This window comes from Heterocephalus glaber, unplaced genomic scaffold (genome assembly GCF_053883595.1).
Source record: "Heterocephalus glaber isolate CG9 unplaced genomic scaffold, H.glaber_assembly_v1.0 deba00001444, whole genome shotgun sequence".
NCBI lineage: Eukaryota > Metazoa > Chordata > Mammalia > Rodentia > Bathyergidae > Heterocephalus > Heterocephalus glaber.
Window position 1 is genome coordinate 23985659 of NW_028258297.1, and position 22854 is coordinate 24008512.

A 22854-nucleotide genomic window follows, 5' to 3' on the forward strand; every position below is an offset into this window, starting at 1 on the left:
ACTGGCTCCGAGTCCTGATGGTTTCCTCTGGAGCTGTGGGAGTACACCCCCCAAATACAGATCGTTTTGTTTCCTTGATAAATGCTTCTTTCATGTCTGTCTCCTCTCCTTGGTGACTGGAGTGGGACAATGTAGAAACCATAGGGAGCCCTTTGCAGCTTTCCCTAAAACAGCAAGCTCCTTTTTCCTTGTCATTGACACCACTTAAAATCCCCTTCACTCTTCAAGTAACTTGCCTCTAAAGTAGGAGGTGCTCATTGCCTCAAGTCTTATAAAAGAGAAGAATGAAAGGAAAGGCAAAGAGACTTTAAAAATAATGTAATCCTTTACTCCACTCATGAGAAGATTGTCTTCACATTCACTAGTTCTGGAAAAAAAGAATCAGAGGTTTTCATCTCAGAAGAAGGCATGCATTTCTTTCCCATAATAATTTCATGTGCCTCTGGTACCTATTTGGGGACAGAAAAAATAGGAGCAATGTTAATTTTTATATATACTTTCTGTTTGCACATCAGCTTGTGGAAAAGAGCTAGTGCGGTAGGGTTCAAAAAGTATAATTTGGAGATCAGACAAACTTTTTAAAAATTCTAGTTTAGATGTATGTGTTTGACAAAATTAATCACCTTTCTGAGCTTCTGTTTCCTCATCTGTAACGTGGGATCACATCGGGGAACATTGGGAAAATCCCTGTAACAGAGTGAGTGCTTAGAAGATACCACAACTTCTTATCTCTGAATTCACAAAGCCCGTTGAACTGAGTGCATTCCATAAGCATTATTTAGTTAGTTTGGGAAGAGCTTCCTCAAGTATCTGGTTGTATAAATCTAAATCAGAAAGAGGTTGGTGTTATTGAAAGGTAAGAGAACTGAGGTTTGACCAAGTGGTATCAAGGGCTCCTTTGAGTTTTCCTTGATTCTCATGGCAAGGCTGTGATGCAGGGTGGACTGGAGAATGAAGAGTGTGTGTATTGCTCTGGCTATTTTACCTTAGGACCTAATTACTGTTATTTCCTGATTAGGTCTTCTGGTGGAAGCTAGATTTTCTTTCTCCCTAGTATACCTCTATTCCCTTTACCCCAATATTTACTAAAGAGTGAGAGCAAGCACTTCTACATCGGCATTGTTGAGAAGCAGAGCTGGTCTCAGACTAATTTTTTATTTTCTGGCTCAATGAGTGTCCAAGATTGACTCTCTGACAGGTGTGGTGATCCTGCCATTCGTGGATGTGAAGAAAGGCCAAGCAGAGGGTAGTGGAGTCACTAGAGGAGAGGAAGGAGGGATGTGTGCTTCCTTTCACAGTTTCCACACATGTCAATGCACAGAGCCACCCAGGGAGCTTTAAAATGCATATTCTTGAGATCTGCCCCTGGAATATTGAATCCCTGTCCTTGAGGTATGCCCAGGATTCCATCTTCTTAACAGGCTCCGCAGGCAAGTGTCAGGGACACAGTTCAAATTCTGGCTTAAACCTGCCAGGGGATGCCCTCTGCCACATGCCATCATGGTGATGCTGAGGATACCTGAAGATCTTGGGATGATCTAATGGCATAAAGGGAGGACTGTGAAGTATAGGATATGCTTTCATTTCTGTTTGCTGGGTGACTTTAAATGACTCAGGGAACATTCTCAAGCTCTTATCTCCAGGGACAGCTTGGCTGTATTTTTGAATAGGATTCTCCTACATTAAAGGGATAGATGTCACTAGCAGGCAGCCTAGTCCACTGCTGTAGGAAATTTGTACCTATCTTTATAGTGCTCATCTTTACACACATGATAATGTTTTTATTGATGTTGTTTCCACTCATTAAGCCACCTGGAAAATGAAAATAAATATTTTCCTTCTGTGCAAATTGCCAAAAAAAAGTTGGGGAAACAAGCTAATAATTACAGCGGAATATTTGCCTCACTCAGTTTTTCTCTTTTGGCTTCAGCTGAGAGTTCCTTAAGCTTCCTTCCTACCCTTCTGAGACCTTCCTGAATAAGGTTTGGATTTGGTGGCAACAATGCTGCCACTAAACTGGAGCTTTGGTTGTGGTTAGAAAAGGAAATGGGAAGAAGAGTTAAATTCTCAAGGTTAATTCATCTCTTCTAGGTGGTTTTTGTCCGTTGCCAAGCTCTTATCTTCCTTTCCACCGACACCTACTTATTTGGATCTTGACTTATTTTGGCAGTTCTCTGCACATGGAGTGTGGTTGCCATGGCAATGCTATCCAGCATGCTGCGTGCTGTTTCATCTTCTCTCCATTCTTCATTTCTCTCCAGTGTGTGCTTGTTCTCTCACATTTGATCTCTCATACACCCATCCAATCCTTTCTGTAACTGAAGAAATCAAACCACATTTCTTCAAGCTCTTTTGCTACCTTTCCCCAATCTTATTGAATGTGCTTTTAACTTCATATAATCAGAGAAACCTGATAGTGACTGGAAAAAAGGGAAGGAAATTGACTCAAATACTCAATTCCTCTCGGCTATGTAGGATGCCCAAGAATTTGAGGGAATTCAAGCAAGTGTTAATCAAATTAACTTCTGTTTTTACAAGGATTAAGTCTTTACTGAGGTTCAGAGAGACTTATGAGCAATACCTTTTTGATTTCTACCTGGACTACTTCTTCATGTCTTGACACTACCTACAAAGTAGAGCCTGAACTATGCTCAGCTTTCATTTCCCCAAGTTCCATGAAATATTCACTTTATGTATTATTTGCATGAACCCATAGATATCTCTGTAGACACTGACATCTCATGCTATCAAGAGTTGGGCCAAATGTAAAGAAGATTCTGGAATGAATATCAACTGTTCACCTCCTCTTACTGTGATGGTGTAGGGAATAGAGAATGGAAGGGGCTGAGGGAAGAGCTTTGCAGTTATGTGCACCAGACTATGTGAAGAGTGGGAAAGATTTTTATTTTTCTGAAGAGTTGAAAAATACTGGAAAACAAACAAATGAACTGCTCCTCTGTTTTACTGGTTCCTTTTCTAAAAGACTCTTTCGGTGTTATAAGGAAACAGGTTCTATTTCTTTCCATTTCCAAGCTAATAAAAGGAATTACATTGGTAAAACATATTCAACTATTAATTTATATATATATATATATATATATATATATATATATATATAGTACCTCCAATACTTTGATTTTATAAACTGTAAGAAAAAGAAATTGTCAAGAATGGTGAAGTCAGAAAGTTTATTTCTTCTTCTTTCTTATGGAATAAAACATTTCAGAAATAGAAATTATTTCATTTACCCATTGATCATTGATTGTGTGCCCTGTTGGTGTCAGCTTTCTCTAAAGGCCTATGACCGTGTGGCTGGGATAGGGATTTAGACAGGTTACCTGATCCTCACAGGAAAAGATAATGGGAAAACACTGAAAGAGAGGGATTTTTAAAAAGGATCTGACCAAGAATGACGTCAGTTCTATTTTTTGTGTCATTGTTTTTAGAAAAGAAAGATTACGGATATGTATTTGTTGAATATGTTCTTTTATAACTCGATTATTGGAGAAGTCACTTTTTTCCACAGGGAATCAATATTCAGTGCCTCTGTGTGTGTGTGTGTGTGTGTGTGTGTGTGTGTGTGAGAGAGAGAGAGAGAGAGAGAGAGAGAGAGAGAGAGAGACATAGACGGGGTGAGGATGAAGGTGAGTAGCAAGAAAGCAGCACAAAGGGCTTTCCAGACTAGAATGCTGAGAGCTCCTTAAGCTTCCTTCCTACCCTTCTGAGACCTTCCTGTATAAGTTTTGGATTTGGTGGCAACAATGCTGCCACTAAACTGGAGCTTTGGCTGTGGTTAGAAAAAGAAATGGGAAGAAGAGTTAAATTCTCAAGGTTAATTCATCTCTTCTAGGTGGTTTTTGTCCTTACTGAACACTTACCAAAGAAAGCACTAATTTGCATTGTGGAAGGGATAGCAGGACAAGATCTGACTCTTACCTTTAAACAATATATTGTCTCTCATGGAAGGCAAGACAGAGACATGTGAAAAGTTAAGCAACAAAAAGAAGAAAAATGGGCTAAGTTAGCAACAAATGAAATGCTGACATGTGGATTGCAGTCTAGAGAGGCAGAGAGAAAAGGGCTGCACCATTAGGAGAGTAACGAGAAAGGGTAAGATTTGATCTGAGCCCATGATCATAAGCAAAATCTGGACCTCACTCAACTGAGAGAAAGTGAAAGAGGCATGAAAGTGCAAGTGATATTCAGGGGCCAGTGAAGAAGCCACTTGGCTTTACCCAAGGATAGAGAAGGTGAGAGAATTCCAAATGCATAGATGGGGTCAGGATGTGTTGGGCCTAAACTGAGGGCTGACTTTCACTCTAGCTAGTGGGGAGCCACTGGAGAGTTTGAACTTGTCATAACACTAAGAAGTATCACGGAAGGTTAAACAGGAGTGTATTGCAACACTCTTGTGTTGAGGCAGAGGGCGCACATGTGAGCTAATGCAGGTATGTGGGTAAAACATGATAAAGCCTGGTAAGATAAAAGTAGAAAGGAACAAATTCTGCAAGAATTAGTTTTCCAAAAAAAAAAGTTGTTGTGGGACTATCTGGAAGGGGGAATTTAAAAAAGGATGGTGTCAGAGATACCTGGAAGTTTCAGGACTAAAAGAACAAGGCTAGTTAGTTCTCATGAGTGCCAGACACCTTTCTAGGGGGTCACTAAGCATTGCATCACTGAGAACAGGAATTTGAAAGTCAGCCACTTTGAGGGGGAAGAAAAGGCAGCTGTATTTCCACTACTGTGAGTTTGTAATAAGAGAAATGCAAGTGGAAAGGGCTGGAAATGCGGGATGAGATGGGGTCAGGATTAGAAGCGTAGTCTCCGTGGGGTTTGGTCACATAGAGGAGTTGGCTCCTTGAGAATACCCAACACCTATAACCAACATGTGCTGGGTTTCCTAAATATAAACAAGTAAATAAATAACAAGCAAAAATATACAAAAACAGACAGCAGAGGCTGTAAAGAAGAACCAATTGCAGATGAAGGAGAAGAACCAAGATAATACTGCAGGATAAGACTTAGGACAAAGGGATTTCCAAGGGATAGAGGGTATTACATAGTACAAATCTATGGTGAGATCAGACTATCTGTGTATCTGACTGTCCAGATCAGAAGTGTAGTTCTGCCTCCCTTATTTAAAGTAACTTAGAGTTGATTATAGCTCCAAAAATACTTTAATATTGTATTTTTTAAGTCCAGAAGGAACTTGAACATTTTGTGGCAAACCAAGATCAACTTTTTCCAATCTTAACTGAGCCAAATAAATATTCTAGTTCTTGTTGTCTGTCTCTAACAAAGAATCCAAGAATATAGTCCTATACTTCATAACTGACTTCCTCCTAGGGCGTGATCTGAGAATTAATTCCCCTATAAGTCCAGTCAAGCTTACTTCTTTGTGGTTTCTCTTCTGTTTTTCTTATAAGGCAAATTAATTCCATTTCTTTACTTTTTTTGGGCTAGTGCTTGTGAAATATGACAGACTGACAGCCTCTAGAGAAAGGAGTTCTCTTATTATTCTGTGAACATAACTCCTGACCAGCAATGTGCCTCCAGTTTTTTAGAGCTGTAGAGAACCTGTGAATTTTGTTCTATTCCCTGTAGATTTTCTTTATGTTGCTATATGAGGGACAATTAAAGCAACTGATGGACTTTTGTTTGGTAGTTAGTAGTTTCTCCTAGGCCTTGGAGACATTCAGGTCTAGATTTGGATTTTAGCTGTAAAATGCCAGAAGTTTGTGGATTATTTTTCTTTTCTTCTGACTATAGCTTCTCTTAACAATACTATTTTAGTGTGAGGCTATGGAAGCAACATGAGCTTCAGAATCACTCCAAAGTGGATGGGTTCAACTCCCAACACCAACCCCATGGGTCTTCATTATAATATAGCTATTATATAATTGCATGTAACATAGGCTATTATTGTATAGCATTTCTGAGAGAATTTGAAATGATATATAACATCTAGAAGAGATCCTGGGTGTGTTCAATAAATGGTGGTATTCACTGAGCAGGAAGATTGTTTAAACTGAGCAGCCAGGGCAGAAATTTCTAACTTACATGTTAGAAAGTTATGAGATTCATTTACCTTGGGGAGACATAACTCTGTAATTGTGTTGAAAAGGAAAAATAATGTCAATCAGTGTATTTTATACATGTGCTAAAGTGTAGTTGACTTTTTGGCTGATTTGATTGGTCCTGGGAATGCAGTTCCTAACAGCAGAGTTTATTCCCTTCTTCCATGTGATAAAGATGAAATGATGACAGAAAGAGAAACATCAAAGCTATACCAGACTTTTAAACCTGCAAGAGGTGGGTCTCATTGCCAAAAGAAAGAAGAACCTGTCTTTGATTTGGTCCTGTTCAGTTTGACTTGATAATCAAACCATTTATGTAGAATAATCCAATCAGAAATATTGAACTAAAGGTCAGGAAAGAGGTGGGACTATGATGGAGACTTCCAAAGCATTGGTGCAGGGGCGATTGTTGATGCTAGGGCTGCAAGTCAGCTCAGCATGAGAGCACACTGGCTCAAAACCGAGTCTTGAATTCCCCTCAAATTAGGAAGTAACAAGTGAAAATAAACAGAAAAGGAGAGGAGGCTGGCCTGAGATGTATAAGGGAGTCCAGATATTATCCTCTTATAAACAAATATGCAAATGCAAAAGGAGATGCTAAGAATCTAGGAGTGTCAACTGTGTATATTGATGCTGTATAATGCCAAGGAGAATGATTATAGAGCAAAAAATACTAATTTTATTTTTATTGACCTTGCTTTGATTACTAATAACTTTGTAAAAAGTTTTGATAGAAGCAAAGGCCAAGATTACAAGGGCTGAGGAGTGATATCTGCTAAGGAAACAGGGGCATCCGGTATCAGTTACTTTTTGAAAAAAAAAAACATTGTAATAAAAAGAGATAGAAAATAGAATTACTTTTCAGAGGGGTTGGAAAATCTTTTTGCAACCTGACATGGTCAGTGAAGAGTTAATGGTGTAAATGCACAGTAATTTCAGAGGCATTAAAGAGCGTGTTTCCATGGAAACATCAACCTACAGAGAGAGGGAAAAAGCTAGAATCCCCTGACAAAGAAGGAGCAGCAGAGTTCTAGCCCCCACACAGCACATCAGGGAGAGATGATTATATGTCTCTTTCCACTTCCCTGTGAAGATGCAGTTGGGGTCTATGGTGCTGCCTTCTTGAGTGTGGGGGAAGAGGGACATGGGGTTTGGTTCAAATAAACTCTTCTCATTTTGCTCGAAACTCTGACTCAAGGGTCAACTCAACTTAGAATACTGGAAAAGATCAATGGGTATCTTTAGGTAAGTAAATAAATAAGTTTGATCTTCCCCTTACCTCTAAATTGTGATTTAGAAACAGTTCCATGATGCACAGTGTGTCAGAACAGTACTTTCAGAAATATAAAATGTGGGTTTGGTTGGTAGTGCGACTAGTGCCTTTGCATGTGTATTGTCCTGGATTATATACACATGTGGCCTCATTGTTTTCAGATTCTGGATATTTCTTTTACTGACAAGTAGTGTACATTTCTTGAATGCTTAAAATCAACCTGACTTTGAGGGTTAGTGCCTCTCACTAGACTGTAGAAGCTGATCCTTAAACTCTGCCATACAAGCCACTTTACCAAACTCTTCCGCTAACACTTTTTCTACTTCCATCTTGTATTCCACTTTGCATCTCTTTAATTGCCCTTTCTTTCCTTGGATCCTTGACTTGAGAAATCATTTTCTGGTGAAATGATCTTATCCACATGTCAGAGAAGGTTCATGACTAGTTGCTTTGTTTTGCAGCACTGAAGATGGGCTCCAGGGTCTCTCCTGTATACCAGATGCTTTACCATGGAAGTACACCTCCAGCCCGCGACTAGGTTTGCTAAAGTCAGAGATGTATTCTTGAATGTTTCAACAGCTTCCACCACTCTCTCTGTCTTACATCTTTAACATGATGTAATTACGGGGTGCCCATTTTGCCTAAAGACGAAACCTTCACCCAGGCATCTGGAGTCCTCCATCTGTTGGAAATCTTCCCATGGCCTTAGAATTTCTCCCTCCTTTAACTGTTTCCCCCTCCGTGCAACTTAATTGCTTCCAGAAATCTGTGCCTGCAGAACTCAGCCAGCCATTTGTGGAAGGCTAAATGATCTCATGAGTGACAGTTCTTCATAATCTCTATTCCAGTGTCTACAGCTGAAGCCCTAACCAACTCATCATGAATCCATTCACCTATCCTCCCCCGCCAGTGAAGTTGTAGAAGGAATTATGAAATAAGTATATGGTCGCTACAGAAGAGGTAGGGATTGTGCTATTTTCAACATGTTGACCTGAAGTGTAGGTAAGAATAAAGAGAGGCTCTTGAAGAAGGAAGAACAAATCAAAGAAGGTCAAAATGAAGAGGAAAAACCTCCACATTATTTTCTTTGGCATCATTCCCAGGTCACTTTGGATCCATGGGTATATAGGTCCAGGGTTTCTTTCAGTATGTTTGGAAGTTAAGAGGAAGAGAAAGGTTTCTGCTCAAAGTGGGATATTCTAGAGAAATGTTTATCAGTTGTTATTTGGTTAGTTTTGGCATAGCTCCTGAGCTAACATGGTGGAAATGCAAACCTTCAACTTAAAATTAGTAGTAGGCATGAAGAATAAAAAGCAAGGTACTAAGTGATCAGCTGGCCTTTTACTTGTCTTGGCATTTTCTCTAGGAAGGTTTCACTGCTTAATTTTGATAGCATACAGTGGGCCACATTCCAACAAACACCTTATGTGTGGAAGAGGAAAGGGATTTCTTTCAGTATTTTTGAAAAAGAGAATGATTTGAGCTGATAGCATGAAAATATGAGCTAGAAGGAAAACAAATCCAGTGACAGTAACAAGCATTATGCCCACTGGAAGTCCCACCTTTCTGGCTATTTCTAGTAAGCCTGAGTTTCTCACAGGACCTTAGTAGGTCTCAGCCATAGCAGAAATGACAAAGGTTTGGTGGCCTGAGAACAGGAGGAATTCCTTTCCAATTGCTGAGGTCTCTGCACAGAACTAAATGAGAAAGAGCTTTGGTGTGCTGTACACTTGATCCAGTAGCATCAAAAGATGGCAGAGATAGTTCACTAAGGAAGTGTTGTCCCTTCACACAAGCAGGAGTGTGCCTTCTCTGAAAGGATTTTAAGAAAATTACACAGTGCTCAAAGCAGGGCTTCAGGAGATCAGACTGGGGGGATCTTGAGAGTTATTTATTCTGGACTAAAATTATGGAAATATGAGCTCATCTTTTGCCTTCCTCAGAAAGTGAACTTTATATTGAAGTAGCATGATTAAGTGATTTCCCACTGCAAAACAAACAAACAAAAACTTCCAGGGCTAATTAATGCTAGTAGGGAAAAGCAAGTATTTCTAGGCCATAATAGTTTGGGATATTGCAGGAATGAGAGGAAATATACTAACTGGTGGTATTATGAAAAAGCAGAAATTTGGGAATTGAGGGGAAATCCAGTCTCTGAGCTTAACAGTCCAAAGCATGGCAGCATGTCCCCAGGCCTCAGTGTGTTCGTCTCTGAATGTGAAAGGTTAGACTGTAATCCAACAGTCCCCGCACACACTAATGTTCTTTGACATCCAAGCATCATTTTTTAAAGGCAACAGTAACAACAATAGCAGCTCACACATAATTCTCATTCTGTGTAGGGAAGTTCTGAGTTCTTCAGGTAATACTGAATCATTAAATCTTCTCAACGACCTTATACCACAGATACTATTTCTATTTATGTTGTGTGTGTGTGTGTGTGTGTGTGTATTTGTGTGTGATAAAGAAACTGAGGAAAAAAGACTTGCAAAATAACTTGCAAGATCACAGGACCAGGAGAGCCAGAATGTGAGCAGGGGTCAAGTGACAATGAGGTCCTGGCTTTGTAAACATCTTGCCACATCGTCCCTCATAGAATGGGCATGCGTGTGTTAGATATTCTATATTCTTTCCCTCTTCACTTTGCTTTTTCTGTCTCTCCTTTTTGTTTTCTTTCTAGTCATCTCTCACTAAGGGGAGTCATCTTTCTCTTGGGGGCATTGTCTACCCTTTTTCATTCATTTGATTATAGGCTATCTTACTGTTATGGCTGTGTTTAGATGTCCTCACAACACCTCATGTGGATGAGGTGGGGCTTTCGTTTTCAGAGGTGGCTGAATCTGCAGTGTGTGATGCTGGGAGTAAGGGCACGTGATTACTAAACCACTACATGTGAGTGATTAGTTTGTCACCACCCTAGTCCTGGCAGTCTGGATGGGATAGAAGGGGCAGAAAGACTCTGTTAAGGTCTCTGGTTGCTTTTGCTGCTTCCACCGTGAGTTGTTGCCCCTCTGCTACCGTACCTTGGAGCCAGCCGATTATGGACTGAAACCTCTACAAACTGTGAGCCAAATAAACCTTTCCCCTTTAACTTTGGGTGTCAGGTTTTTTATCTCAGCAGCGAGAGAAAAGTAACTAAGATGCTTACCAAAGAGAATAGCTCCTGGGTTTGCTTCCAGGTGGAACCATGGGTAGTCCAGAGGAGAACTGCTCCCTGGCCACGGCTTGCCACACTGACTGAACTTGACGAAAAGCTACAGAAGTGTAGACAAGAGGGCAGCACAGCTGGTGGCAGAGCCAGTCAGGATTCTTGCTGACTTGGTGATCAGTCAGAAATAACATTTTTCCAGCGGAAAGTTAATGTTCTCTGCCTTCTTATATCCACACATAGATTGTTGGGTGAGGCTCAAATTCCTCTATTTTCTTTCAGTTCAAATAAAACTAATGCATGTTATGAAAATGAAAGACATTTTCTTTGCAAGAAGTGGCAAATTGACACCTCACCACTTACCCATCAAATGAATGCAGTTCAGCCCAAACCACTAAGCAGATAAAGCACATTCCTCCACCAGTGGGAGGGAGGAAATGTATTAAACTTTTATCAGTCAGTTTTCAAAATACTTAATGTCTCATTAACTTAATAATAGTAATTTAGAATTTAAATAACTTAGATATAGACTAGCCCAAACTTGAACTTCTTATGATTTGTGAAGAATGGCTTGCAAAACAAATTAATGATATAAACACCATTTCAGACAAAGTGTTTAATTCATTGGAAGAAAAACTATTTTTAACCTGTCTCAAGTAATTATAAATTAAAATTATGGTCTAACCTTTAAATTAGTTTTTCTCAAGTTTCTTTTGTAGGTATTGTTTTGCCTAAATAAGAGGAAAGGACAGTTTTAGAAACTGGTATTTGTAATTATTTTGTCCAAAGCATGGTTTAATATGACGTACATCTCAAAAACTTTTAAAATCTCTTCAGGTCTCTTTTCCTTAAATAGAGTCCATTGTTGACAAGATTAAATAATTCATGCACCACGAAAGCCTTGCCATTTACCTTAGGAACTGGTGGGGCCAGAATTTGAGCAGGGGTCACCGACCACAACTCCCTTGCTCTTAGACACCTTGATACATTGCCTGTGGTGGCTGCTGTGAGTGGTAAAGACCGTGTTTCTTTCCTCCTTGCTTAATTTTATTCCTATTTCTCCTTGTTTTCTTTCCACCAGCAGTTTGGATCTAGACATCTTTATTCATTTGAATGTAGAACATCTTACTAATGAGAAGAGTCTCCTAGGTTTGAACCCAGAAAGAATATATCCATAAGCTCAGAAGTCAGTTATTCACTGGTCATGACCTTCCCCACTGACCACACTACATTGAGTTGAAAATTTTGAATTAATTTTGATAATCATGAATTTCTAAGTTAAGAAAAATTCAGAAATTTCTGTTTGGTCTATCTGAACCATATCATTGAACATCTAATTTATAACTATCTTTGGTTCTTTTCTTCAATATTGGTCTCTAATAAGGTAGCTTATGAAAATGTTTTTGTTTTTGTTTTGGTACCGGGGATCGAACTCGCGTCCTTGTGCTTGCACAGCAGGCAGCGAAACCACTGAGCTAAATCCCCGGCCCTTGTGAAAATGTTTAAAGTCCACTATTTCTAATCCTGTGAAAAACTGTTTCTACTCTTTCTGAAGAAACTGTGGATACATAGTAATAATTTCAGAACACTACATTCTTATCCTGTGAAAGACTTCAAAGGATGTGTGGTCTTACCATCCAGATGATAGAATTAATAATTTAATAAGCACAGTACCAAACAGAAGTGAGAAGTGATGGCATGTCAACCTGACGCACTACAGTGATCTTTTTATGTTCTATGTATCTCATAACATCGTGTTGTATAGCTTAAATATACATGATAAAAGTTTGGTTAAAAGAAAAAAAAGAAATATGAAGATCAAAAACATGTCAGAGGACCTACCTATATCTTCCCACGTCAGGCAAATGAGGTAAGAACCAGTCTGTTTAATGGATGAGGGAGCTGAAGGCTTTAAAGGGTAAGAAATTTACCAATGACACAAAGTTGCAGAGTTGGAGATTTTCAGAAATAACACAATTGTATGCAAGGAGTCAAGAATTCAAGTCTGTTACCTGGAACTATGTTCCTTTTCAGTTTCTTTTTAATAGCTAGAGAATTAAAATAAAAGCTCTAAAAAATTGCTGCCGTCTCTAAGACATGGTGGTGAGAGAAGGCTGATGGGGCTGAGGACATCTGGACCTTGTTCTCAACCTTGTCATCTGATCTTGGTAAAGGTGCAAAGCCCTTCTTGACTTTAATGAAAGGATTGGATGAGATCAGATGCTATATCTCTCTTACTAACTCATTAATGGACATGAATTTTTAAAAATCTAGTGCTTTGTAAATATATGGAGGGCAGAGAAGCATTGTAGTGCCAGGGCTCTTGGTTTGTTGAGAAAATTCTGGCAGAGCTCCTCCAGGTGCCTCCTACACAGGGCACATTGCTAAATCATTTCACTGGTTGTCAGCGTGGTGCAGCAGATGAGCTCTGTGTGGCATGGGCAAAGTCAAAGAGGCACGGGGCTTGTTAACCTTAGCGTGACCCCATTAAACCCACTAGAGTGTGACTTCAGCCATATAAAGCAAATATGTTGGCTCTGAGCCCATCAGTATTCTGAGGTTCTTTCTCAATAAAGAGGCAAACAGGAAATGAGACAGGTTTTATTTTACTCAGGCTATATTAGGGGTCTGTGTAGTCCTGGGTGTGACACGTGACACAAGAAAACTAAACTGCATACCAGGAGATTTGTGAAACGGATTTCGCTTCAGTTGGTGACCTCCTGCAAAGATGCTGAGCTGAGAATCAGAAGACTTGAGTTCTAGACATCACTTGGGAAAAACGCTTAGCATCTTGGAACCTGTTTTCTCTAAAATAAGGGTTCTTAATGGATGATTTCTAATTTTTCTTCTAGTACTAGCGATATGAGATTCTGTGCAATATGAGAACTTTATGAGAGAAGCCATCAGGTTTCTTAGAGGTCAGACTACATCCTGGAGACAAATCAAGCAACTGTTAAAATTTATCATCCTAGCTTAGGGCTGGTAAATATTTGCAAGCTTCTCATTAATAGCTGAATGGCATCATATCATAGAGAATTACTCAGAAAAACACAGTGTGAATGATTAATCCGTATGCCGTGGAAGGACATAAATGATTAAGAGATACTTTGGAGAGGAATATTTTGTATACTGTCATAACATTTTATTAGTAATTTTGAAAAGTGAAAAATATTGGAGAAGTGCTTTGGTAGATAAAAGGAACTTGCACAGGTGGAAGAGAGTGAACACTATAGAAAGAGAACAATTTCTAAGGAAAATCTGGAGGACATGGAGCAAGAATAACTAGAGAAATTTAACTATAGGCCAATCACTTTGCCCAGGAGTATGGTTCATTTCTTGAAAGTTCAAATTTCTCATGGTTGTCCTCTTTAAGGGAGTCATCTTGAGAGCCTATATACTCATTCCATTCATGCTGCATATGAATAGAATTATTTCTGCAACTTCCCTTTTGTAATTGCCTTCTGAAATGGACACTTTCTTTTAAATATTTTAATGGTATTTTAGATAAAATCAGAATTATTCAGAGCCATAGCTGGTGAAAAGATGGTGCTTCAGCCAGGTAATTTACTTTCCTCCTTTCCTTCTCTCTCCTACCCCCACCATTTCTCTCATTCCCTCTCACATTTCTTCTCTTCCTTTATTCAAAAAAGAGCTGGGACTAATTATTTTGTCTGTCTTGTAATCTTTCTTTGAGGACTTTAAGAAATCATTCTGAATAACCCAATGTTGTCCTAGTAAGAACATATTTTCCAAGTTAATAATGGGTGTTTAAATTCTAGTTGCTTAGTTTAAAATAGGCTGTCTTGTGGCTTTGTAATAGTATTCCTTAGAATGAAATCTACAGGGCTTTTGGTTGAGTGTTAGAGTTGTTGAAGACTACAGGAGACCTGAATATAATCTTCAAACTAGTGATGGGTTTGAGCAAGCAGCATTGAAGCTGAGAAGCAGCAGGAGGAGAGGAGAAGGTGCTGATGGAGTCTTGGACAAGGGGAGCTCTACTCACTTGACTGGAGGTGTCCAGAGAGAGAGGGAATTTAAAGCCATGGTGTGGGACAGCTACACAAAGGAACAGGGAGTATTAAACTCATGCTGCATGTGAGAATCAGGATAGTGTATTAGAAAAGACGCGGGGCTGAAGATTTACTTAAAATCCTACTTCTGCTTCCAATTAGTAATGTCACTTTGGACAAATAATTTAACCTCTCTGTCCTTGTTTCCTAATTCATCAAATTAAAATTATAGAACTAAACAAATTTAGAGTTTTATTAAAGATTAAAATTTGTTTTATAAGGGATGCATGCTAAATGTCTTTAAATATTTGAAAAACTCATGTGAAAGAAGAATTGGACTAAGACTGTACAATATCTAAGGAGAAAACAAGTATTAGAAGTTTGAAATGGAGCAGGTGTCAGCTTTCAGTAAGATGAAACACCAATCATGAGATGGCTACCTTGAGGATGCTGGGACAAATGTCCCATCAGTGGAGGTATTTAAGATGAGCTGAGGGGACCAGTTTTGCGACGTTATAGAGGGGAAGTGTCAGATCCAAGAAGTGATGGGCTAGCTGATTATACATGTCTTTCAGATCTACAATTCTAGGAATCTCTACTCTTTGGGGATCATCTTTGCTCTTGATTGCATATGGAAAGATGGGCCTAAGAATCCCAGTTCTGGGAGTGAGAAATGATCTATGAGGGCTGGACTCATGCTGCCATCTTTATAATTGCCAAAAGGAGATGCATTCTAACCACATTCCTCCTTGGAAGACTTGGTGTCTCCAAGCCTCACTGAGTCAGAGTTAAAAGAGGGACCTTAAAGCTGCTTCCTCTGCTATTATTGTAAGATGCCTCTTGGTTGTTCAGCAGAAACACATATTATAAGCAGTACTGGGCCCAAAGCTCTGGAGTAGCTCATTATGTGAACATGGAGCTAATCGTTACTGATTACTTGAGCCAATATGGAAAAGGGGCATTAATTACCAAGAGGCCAGTTGCACTGATGCAGTTGTAATGAGCATACCCATGGGAGTTTCTAGTGACAGAACTGCTCATCACAGCAGGCACCAGGGGAGAGTGGGGAGTAGGTGTCCAGGAAGAAGATAATTTCATTATTCTGACCTTGGTTACCTCCAAAGTTTCTGCTAATTTATGCTCCTGTTCCCAGAACACTTTGTGCAATGCCTCCACCTCCTCCAAGGGTACTTTCTGTACCCTGTAAATAATGCAATAATGCTTGTTTTCAGATCCATCCTGTGGTATCAAAGTCCTGCCTAGTGGACTCACTTCACAACTCTTAGGCATATGGACTGGGCAAGGGATTAGTAAAAGTTTAAAATATATGTGTACATCTATAAGGAGTCCGACCCTTGCTCCAGCAAACCACCTTCCTTAGCAGAAATTTGTCTTAGTACTCATCCACTTCCTTTTTTGTTTTTGCCTTACCTACTCTTCCCCTTTGTTTCCTCTCCTTTTTTGAATAATAATTAACACTTAATGAGGGTTTACTATATACCAGGTCCTAAGGTGTATTGACCAATTATCCCATTTAAACCTAGTGAAGTCCATCCTTTTCTTATCCCACTTTCTGCAGAGAAGGAAAAACTCTGAAGTTCAGAAGGCTAAACAGTTTGCTCAAAGTCATAGCTATAGACTGAACTCAAACCAAGTACTTTTATTTTAAATTATATTATTTCCCTCTATTTTTGTTAGGTAAAAACATGGACGACTCTTGTATAATTGAATGAGCATTCAAGAAGTGCCAATTTCCTAATGGTATCTGTCTTTCCACTGGGTTGCCTCCATTTACCTTTCTCTATCCTTCTTGTTCTTAATATACTTTCTTCATGTGTTTAAGATTCTTTTTATTTTATCTTTACAGGTATCTGATCAATGTCACTTTTGAGGGGAGAAATCTATCCTTCAGTGAAGATGGCTACCAGATGCACCCGAAACTGGTGATAATACTTCTGAACAAGGAGAGAAAGTGGGAGAGGGTAGGACACGTCTTTGACAATTCTTGTGCGAAGTAGAAGGGAAAGGATGTAAAATTTTGACACACATTACAGGAAAAAACGTCCTTTGGTTTTCATCACTAGACCCAGAGAGCAAGAGATCAAAAGTTTTAAAGCACAGGAGAAGCCAGGTCTCAAGTTGTGCCTGCATTGTCTCGCCACTCTGATTAATCAAAAGGTTGTTTTCTTTATAAGTTCCATTTATTATCAGTAATTTCATGGCGGTCTGAATCAGGACTTTGTTTTATGAAATTATATGTGTTCAATGTGACATGATTTGATGGAGAAACCAAATAACTGCTACAATTCAGAAATCGTGTTCTACATAATGTCTAGGTAGACCCATAAAGCCTTGTTCATGAGCAGACAGATAGGTTGAGATTTACTACTACGTTTGAAGAGTGGCCACCCAAGGCTCTGCTCAGAATCTTAGCCACTGCCAGCTGATCATAGTGTTTGACATTCTATCATTAGAAATTGATTTCTGTGGGTGTCAGACTGCTCTGTTCACCAACTTGTCTGTTTAGAGCCTTGGGAAAGTCTTTTAACTACTCCATGCCTTGGTTTCCTCACCTATAAAAAGAGATTAGTAATAATAGGACCCATGTTACAGACATGAGGATTAAATATATTACTACCTGTAAAGTACTTGGAAAGGTTCCTGGCACACAGTGAGCAGAAACTAAATATTAGCTTTAGTTCTTACTGCTGACCCTCAAACACAAATGTTATAGAGAATAAGGTCGTGGCTGGCTTTTCTCAGTTATGTTCTGCTGGGCTTTTGGCCCTTGAAATACTTTGCTGGAAAAATGGTTTTGCAGGTAAATAATACTGGGAAATGCTATCTAGTGTTTCTAATTCTAGGAGACTCTCAGACCATATTAACATTAGGTGTCTTATTTTATTTAATATAGCATTTCCCTGCATTATTTTACCTCAAGGTCCTTTGTTCAGGATATTCATATCCCATGCAAAACACGTGAGGGTACTGGTTCAAGGTAAGGTCTGTAGAGTACATGGCCAGTTGGCTGTGAGCAGGCTTCACAATGCCAATGTGGTTCTGATGATAGAGGAAACTAGTATGTTAGTCAGCTTTCCATTACTGTGACAAAATACCTGAAATAAATCAACTTTTAAGAGGAAAGGATTATTTTGGCTCACCGAGGCAGAGGTTCCATTTTGTGTCCTGTTTCTTTGGGCCTGTGATAAAGAGCATGTGGCCGAGGAGACTTCTTAACTTCCTGGTCAGGAAGCAAAGAGAGAGAGGAAGGGTCTGGGGCCCATACCCCCTTCAAGTCAGGACCCCAATACCTAACCTTCCCCCACTAGGCCCGACCTTCTAAATATTCTATCACCCCCATATCACCACAGGCTAGGACCAGACCTTCAATGCATAGACTTCTGAGGGATATTCAAGATCCAAACTATAGCATGGAGCTATATATTTCTAGAGAGAATAGCCAAGAAAAGAGGACAGAGGGAAACGCCCTGAAATTCACCATCTTTTCCAAGAGAACCCTGGACAGCTACTTGTGTGACTGTTTACCTGTGAACTAGGCAGGTATGGCCCAGGTTAGTGCACCTGGGACCTGATTCTTCATATTGAAAGACCTCAATCTGTCATGCAATTGCTATCATCAGGCATAGCCATAAGGCTTACACTGTGTCTGATGTTTTTGATTAAAGTTATCCTCCCTTCTCTGAGTTATCATTTGTTCACAAATGGTTGTTCTTCAAGCTCCTGCTCTCCACCCCAATCAAGCTGCTTTTCACTGCTGCTGTGGAGACATTATAATTTCACAAGTGTTCTGGGCCCTAATGTATAACAGGCACTTCTGCCTATCTTCAGAAGAGGAGTTATTAATAACTGAGACTTCATGCATGGATCAAAAGACACCCAGCTGGGATGGCTCTTATGCAGTGGTCTCATGATTACTGTCTCAAGCAGGAAGCATCTCACCACTGTCCTTAAAGAGGCACCACTTACAGCCCTGCTAACTGCCCTAGGCTGGGATCTGAAGTGTGGGCTTTACCCCACCCAGAACTGGATGCTCTCTGTGGATTTAGATTTCTCACCTAATCAATTCTACCTTTCTTCCAGCTCCCCGATTTATTTCTTATTTATTTGTTTTAAACATGATCCAAAAACCATAGATTTTTAAATGGGCCTCTGTCCCTGATGCCAGCCTTTATCCACTCAGGTCTGCCCCACCTATAGCTGCCGGAATGAGCTCCTAAAATACAAATGTATATTCTTTCCCTGCCCAGAACCCCCTCAAGGGTTCTGTGGCTTATAGATTAGAGTCCACATTTTGTCTATTCTTACTTTCAAGGCTCTGTTCTACCTTCCAAGATCTGTCTTCTCTTCTTTCTCATTTCGTACACTGGACTCCCTTCTGTCCTGAGAATGTGCTCTTGTATGTCCTGCCCTCTGTACATGTTGTGAGGTTTTCCTTTCCTGGAATGCATTGTATGTTTATACAAATCATCCTTTGAATTGCAATCAAAATGTTGCTGCCTCCTTCCCAGATTTTTGATTGCAATATAATGTCTCTCAGGGGCTGGGGATTTAGCTCAGTGGTGCTGCCACCTGCCTCACAAGCACAAGGTCCCAAGTTCGATCCCCGGTACCAAAAAAAAAAAGCGCAATATAATGTCTCTCCCTTGTCCTGTGTAGCTTTGGTCCATATTTCCTTTGCAGCTCTCATCATACCTGCCATGTGTTAGAATTGTGTGCATGCATGCTCCCAGAGGCCAGAGTCTATATCTGTCTTCCTATGATTGTGTCTTCAGAGCACCCTGGAAGTGTGTATTTCATAGAGTCATTTGATAAATACTTGTAGAATGAAAGAGAACCATTACATACTAAGAGTCTAGAATCTACTGTTGAGAGTCCATGTTTATGCTATTGCCCTTGATACAATAGCTGTGGGGGGGGGTTTTGAAGAGGGAATAAAATCTCTATGTAGATTGAATTTTTATAGATCATACTTTAAATGTACTGAAGGAACTTTCTATTTAAAGAAATTCTGTGATTAATCATTTTGTAAAGCATTTTGGGAGGGGGTGAAATTATATAATGGAACATTTCCATATCAACTTGGTTAAGCTGGGGAACATTTCTGAAGAGAGATGTTTAGTGTCCATTGAGTCCATGCAGCTCCCAAATTTAAAAACCTCTACAGGGGTCACTTGAGAGCAGAGAGGAGGGGCAGGAACCAGTCAGGACTCTAGGACTTGGCTGGAATGTGGAGAAAATGCACTGTGGGAGGTTGTACCTTTTCTTCTACTGTTCCTTTGGCTCCAGGATATCATTCTCAAGATTCCCAATGCCATTCCACTAGGTCCGTGTAATCCAGAAGGCTTTTTATAGTGTCTGTGGACTCCAGGATCAGCGGCACCAGGCAGAGTCCAGAGGCAGGCACCAGGGTCAGCAGTCTGCAGGGAGGAGCAGGACACTGGAAAGTGTGAGGGGAAGATACATGGGCTAAGAGCTATGAGCATGGTCGCTAAATAGCTGTGTGACCTGCTCTCTTCACTTGCCTTGACCTTTACTTCCTCATCTCTAAAATGATGGCATGACACTAAGACCTCTAGGGACTTTACAGCTCTAAATTCTAGGATTACAAATTCCTGTTGTAAATGAATAGGAGCATGAAATGGAAATTGGGGTGAGTGCTGAAGTATACAAAGGGAGCTTGAGTTTGTTTTGGACAGTAGCTTTTAGCACATCTGTGCCATTCTTGTCACCCAGGTAAATATCATGTCCCCAAAAAGGGGGACATGACCAGTGCTAAAGTAGCGAACTAGCCACTGCATCATAACAGTTTAACTTTCTCTTTTCCCTTTCTTTCTTCTCTACTCATCTCTCTCTCTCTCTCTCTCTCTCTCTCTCTCTCTCTCTCTCTCTCTCTCTCTCTCTCTCTCTCCCCTTTGGTACTGGGGATTGAACCTAGGGCCTTCTCACTGAGGAACATCCACAGCCTTTTTTATTCTTCTATTGTGAGACAGGGTCTGACTAAATTTACCAGGCAGGACTCAAACTTGTAATTCTCTTGCCTCAGTCTTCCAGAGTGCTGGAATTACAGGTCTGCACCACTATGCCAGGCCAGTTTAATTTTCTTCCATATACTTACTGTCTCGTGTTCTGCTTATTTGCTTGTTTGTTTGTTCCTCGTCTGTCTCTCCTCACTGAGACAGATGTTTTATGGAGACAAGGACCTTGTTCACCTCTACAATGCTAGCTCTCAAGTAGAGTCCTTGACACAAAATGATCATTGAAAGATAATTGTTAAATAAATGAAGACTCTGTATACTTAAGAAAGTTAGATATTGACCAGCATATTCACTGTCACCCTGAAAATCCTCCATTTAAAAAGAGTGGTTTACTGAAAAGTGCATGAGAGCAGGTACCACCTCACCTTTGGACTGAGTACTCCAGTGCCCATGAAGGACTTTGGGGAAAATCTTCAGGGAGGCTGAACATCCTGCAAAGGTGTGAGGTGTGTGAAACTCCTTCTAACAAGGGCCGTTAGGTGGAGGAAGACGCATTGAGTTGTTGGTGTGAACCATGTGGTGGATTTCACGTATTTCTTCAGGTTCTTAAAAAAGTAGTCCCAAGGCTGCTGTCTTATAAATTTGATTTCTTTGCAATGGCTTGAAATCAACACATATAGTCTGTGGTTTTGGAAATCAGAAAGAACTGCTTTCAGTTCCCCATGTTGCCATTTTTCAGTTGTGTCAACATGGATGAGTGACCGATATTACCTGAGACTATTTCCCTTTAGTCAAACAGAGTTTTACATAGGCTGTTGTAAAGATTAAATGGGATTTTAGAGTCAAACACCAGTTAATAGTGACTGAAGCAGAGTCAGTATTCAACGAAGACTTTGTTGTTGCTATCCTTCATGTGTAATTTTTAAGATGATATTTGCACATGGCAAAATCAAATGGTACAAATGATCACCCAGTAAAAAGAAAGTCCTCTTCTTACCTGTAATCCTTAGCCTTTCTCTCCAAAACTATCATTCCCAATCTCTGGAGCCCTCCCTAGAGCAATCATTGTTGCCAATTTCTTATATATTCCTTTGAAAATACTCCAAACACATAAAAATGTGATATATTTGCTCAACCTGCTTTAAAAAGCAAACAATATCTGCTCTCATGAACCTTTAATGGGATCCTATATAAGTTCCTACTAGGAGGCATGGGAGGGCTACGATAGCAAAAATATCTCTGGATGATAAATATGCTTAAACCCAGAACATCTCTCTGGTTTTTAGGAATGTGGAGGACATTTACAAACAAATTCACACACACACACACACACACACACACACACACACACTGACGCAACAGTGAGTTGGAAGGGGTAGGCAGTGGTGAAAAAAGTGATTGTGTGCACAGTGGGCTCATTTGTGAGACTCTAAGTGGGGGACAGCGGCATAAACTTGCATTAAAAATAGTCCAGGAAAGAGAAGCTGCTCCAACCAGCTCTCAGGCTGCTGTCTCTGTCACAGCTTCTCATGATTTGCTTCATTGCAACTGCTCTGTGCTTCCATTTAATTGTTCCTAAAATGGGTATAATAAAAATGAAATGCAGTGGGGGTGTGTTCTGAGTAATGACTTCAAGAAATGATGATGGTGCATTTTCAAGCTGTAAGATGTAAACAGACCTTAAAGGGGCTGTCTGGGTCAGAATTAAAGGAGGAGCTGTAAATGTGATCTTTGACTCTCTTCTCTCCAAAGACACAAGTATGTGCTTTATAAGCCCACTCCCTCTTCTCTTTCTTCACCTACCAGAAAATGCCCTTCCTTCCGTAAATTAAGCAGTCTCAGTTTGTTTGAGTTACTTCTTGACTCCCCAGACACCTTATCATCTATGGTTTGCAATCCTGAAATATCACAGCCACATCCATCAGTGAAGGAAGTGCCAGAAATGAAAGTGCTTTGCATAATAGTACTTGTGAATTAGTACTTATGAATAATAGTATTTATGAATTAGTGGGTGGTCAGTGGAAGGGAGGAAAGGTACCCTAGCTGAGAAAAGAAAGACCCTCCCAAGAGCCATAGTAGCAACAACACAGTAAGACAGAATACTCTTCCAGCATCTGGATCCTGGGATAAATAAGATGGCTTAAAGGAAGCTAATGTGTCTGGGAACTTCATATCCAGGTGTGATGCTCTGTGATACTAGCACCGAAGGACAATAGTGACGATCTTTCACAGCGATCAATTTGGTGATAGTATAATAACGTTGATTGCTGCAGTGGCAGGTATCACTCAAAAGCTTTGAATGACAAAACAACCTCTCCATCCCCCCACATTCAGACCCTCACACATTCAC

The 22854-nt window shown here is 40.0% G+C and overlaps 1 protein-coding gene across 5 annotated transcripts in view; it reads left to right on the plus strand.

Annotated features, from left to right (window-relative positions):
- Grin2b (glutamate ionotropic receptor NMDA type subunit 2B) overlaps positions 1 to 22854 on the plus strand; it is a 461196-nt gene that overhangs the window by 306248 nt on the left and 132094 nt on the right. For all 5 annotated transcript variants that reach the window (XM_004845843.3, XM_021259153.2, XM_004845844.3 and 2 more), the window contains one exon: positions 16376 to 16490. In XM_004845843.3, coding sequence (XP_004845900.1) covers positions 16376 to 16490 — 115 coding nt within the window. The remainder of the gene's footprint in view (positions 1 to 16375; positions 16491 to 22854) is intronic.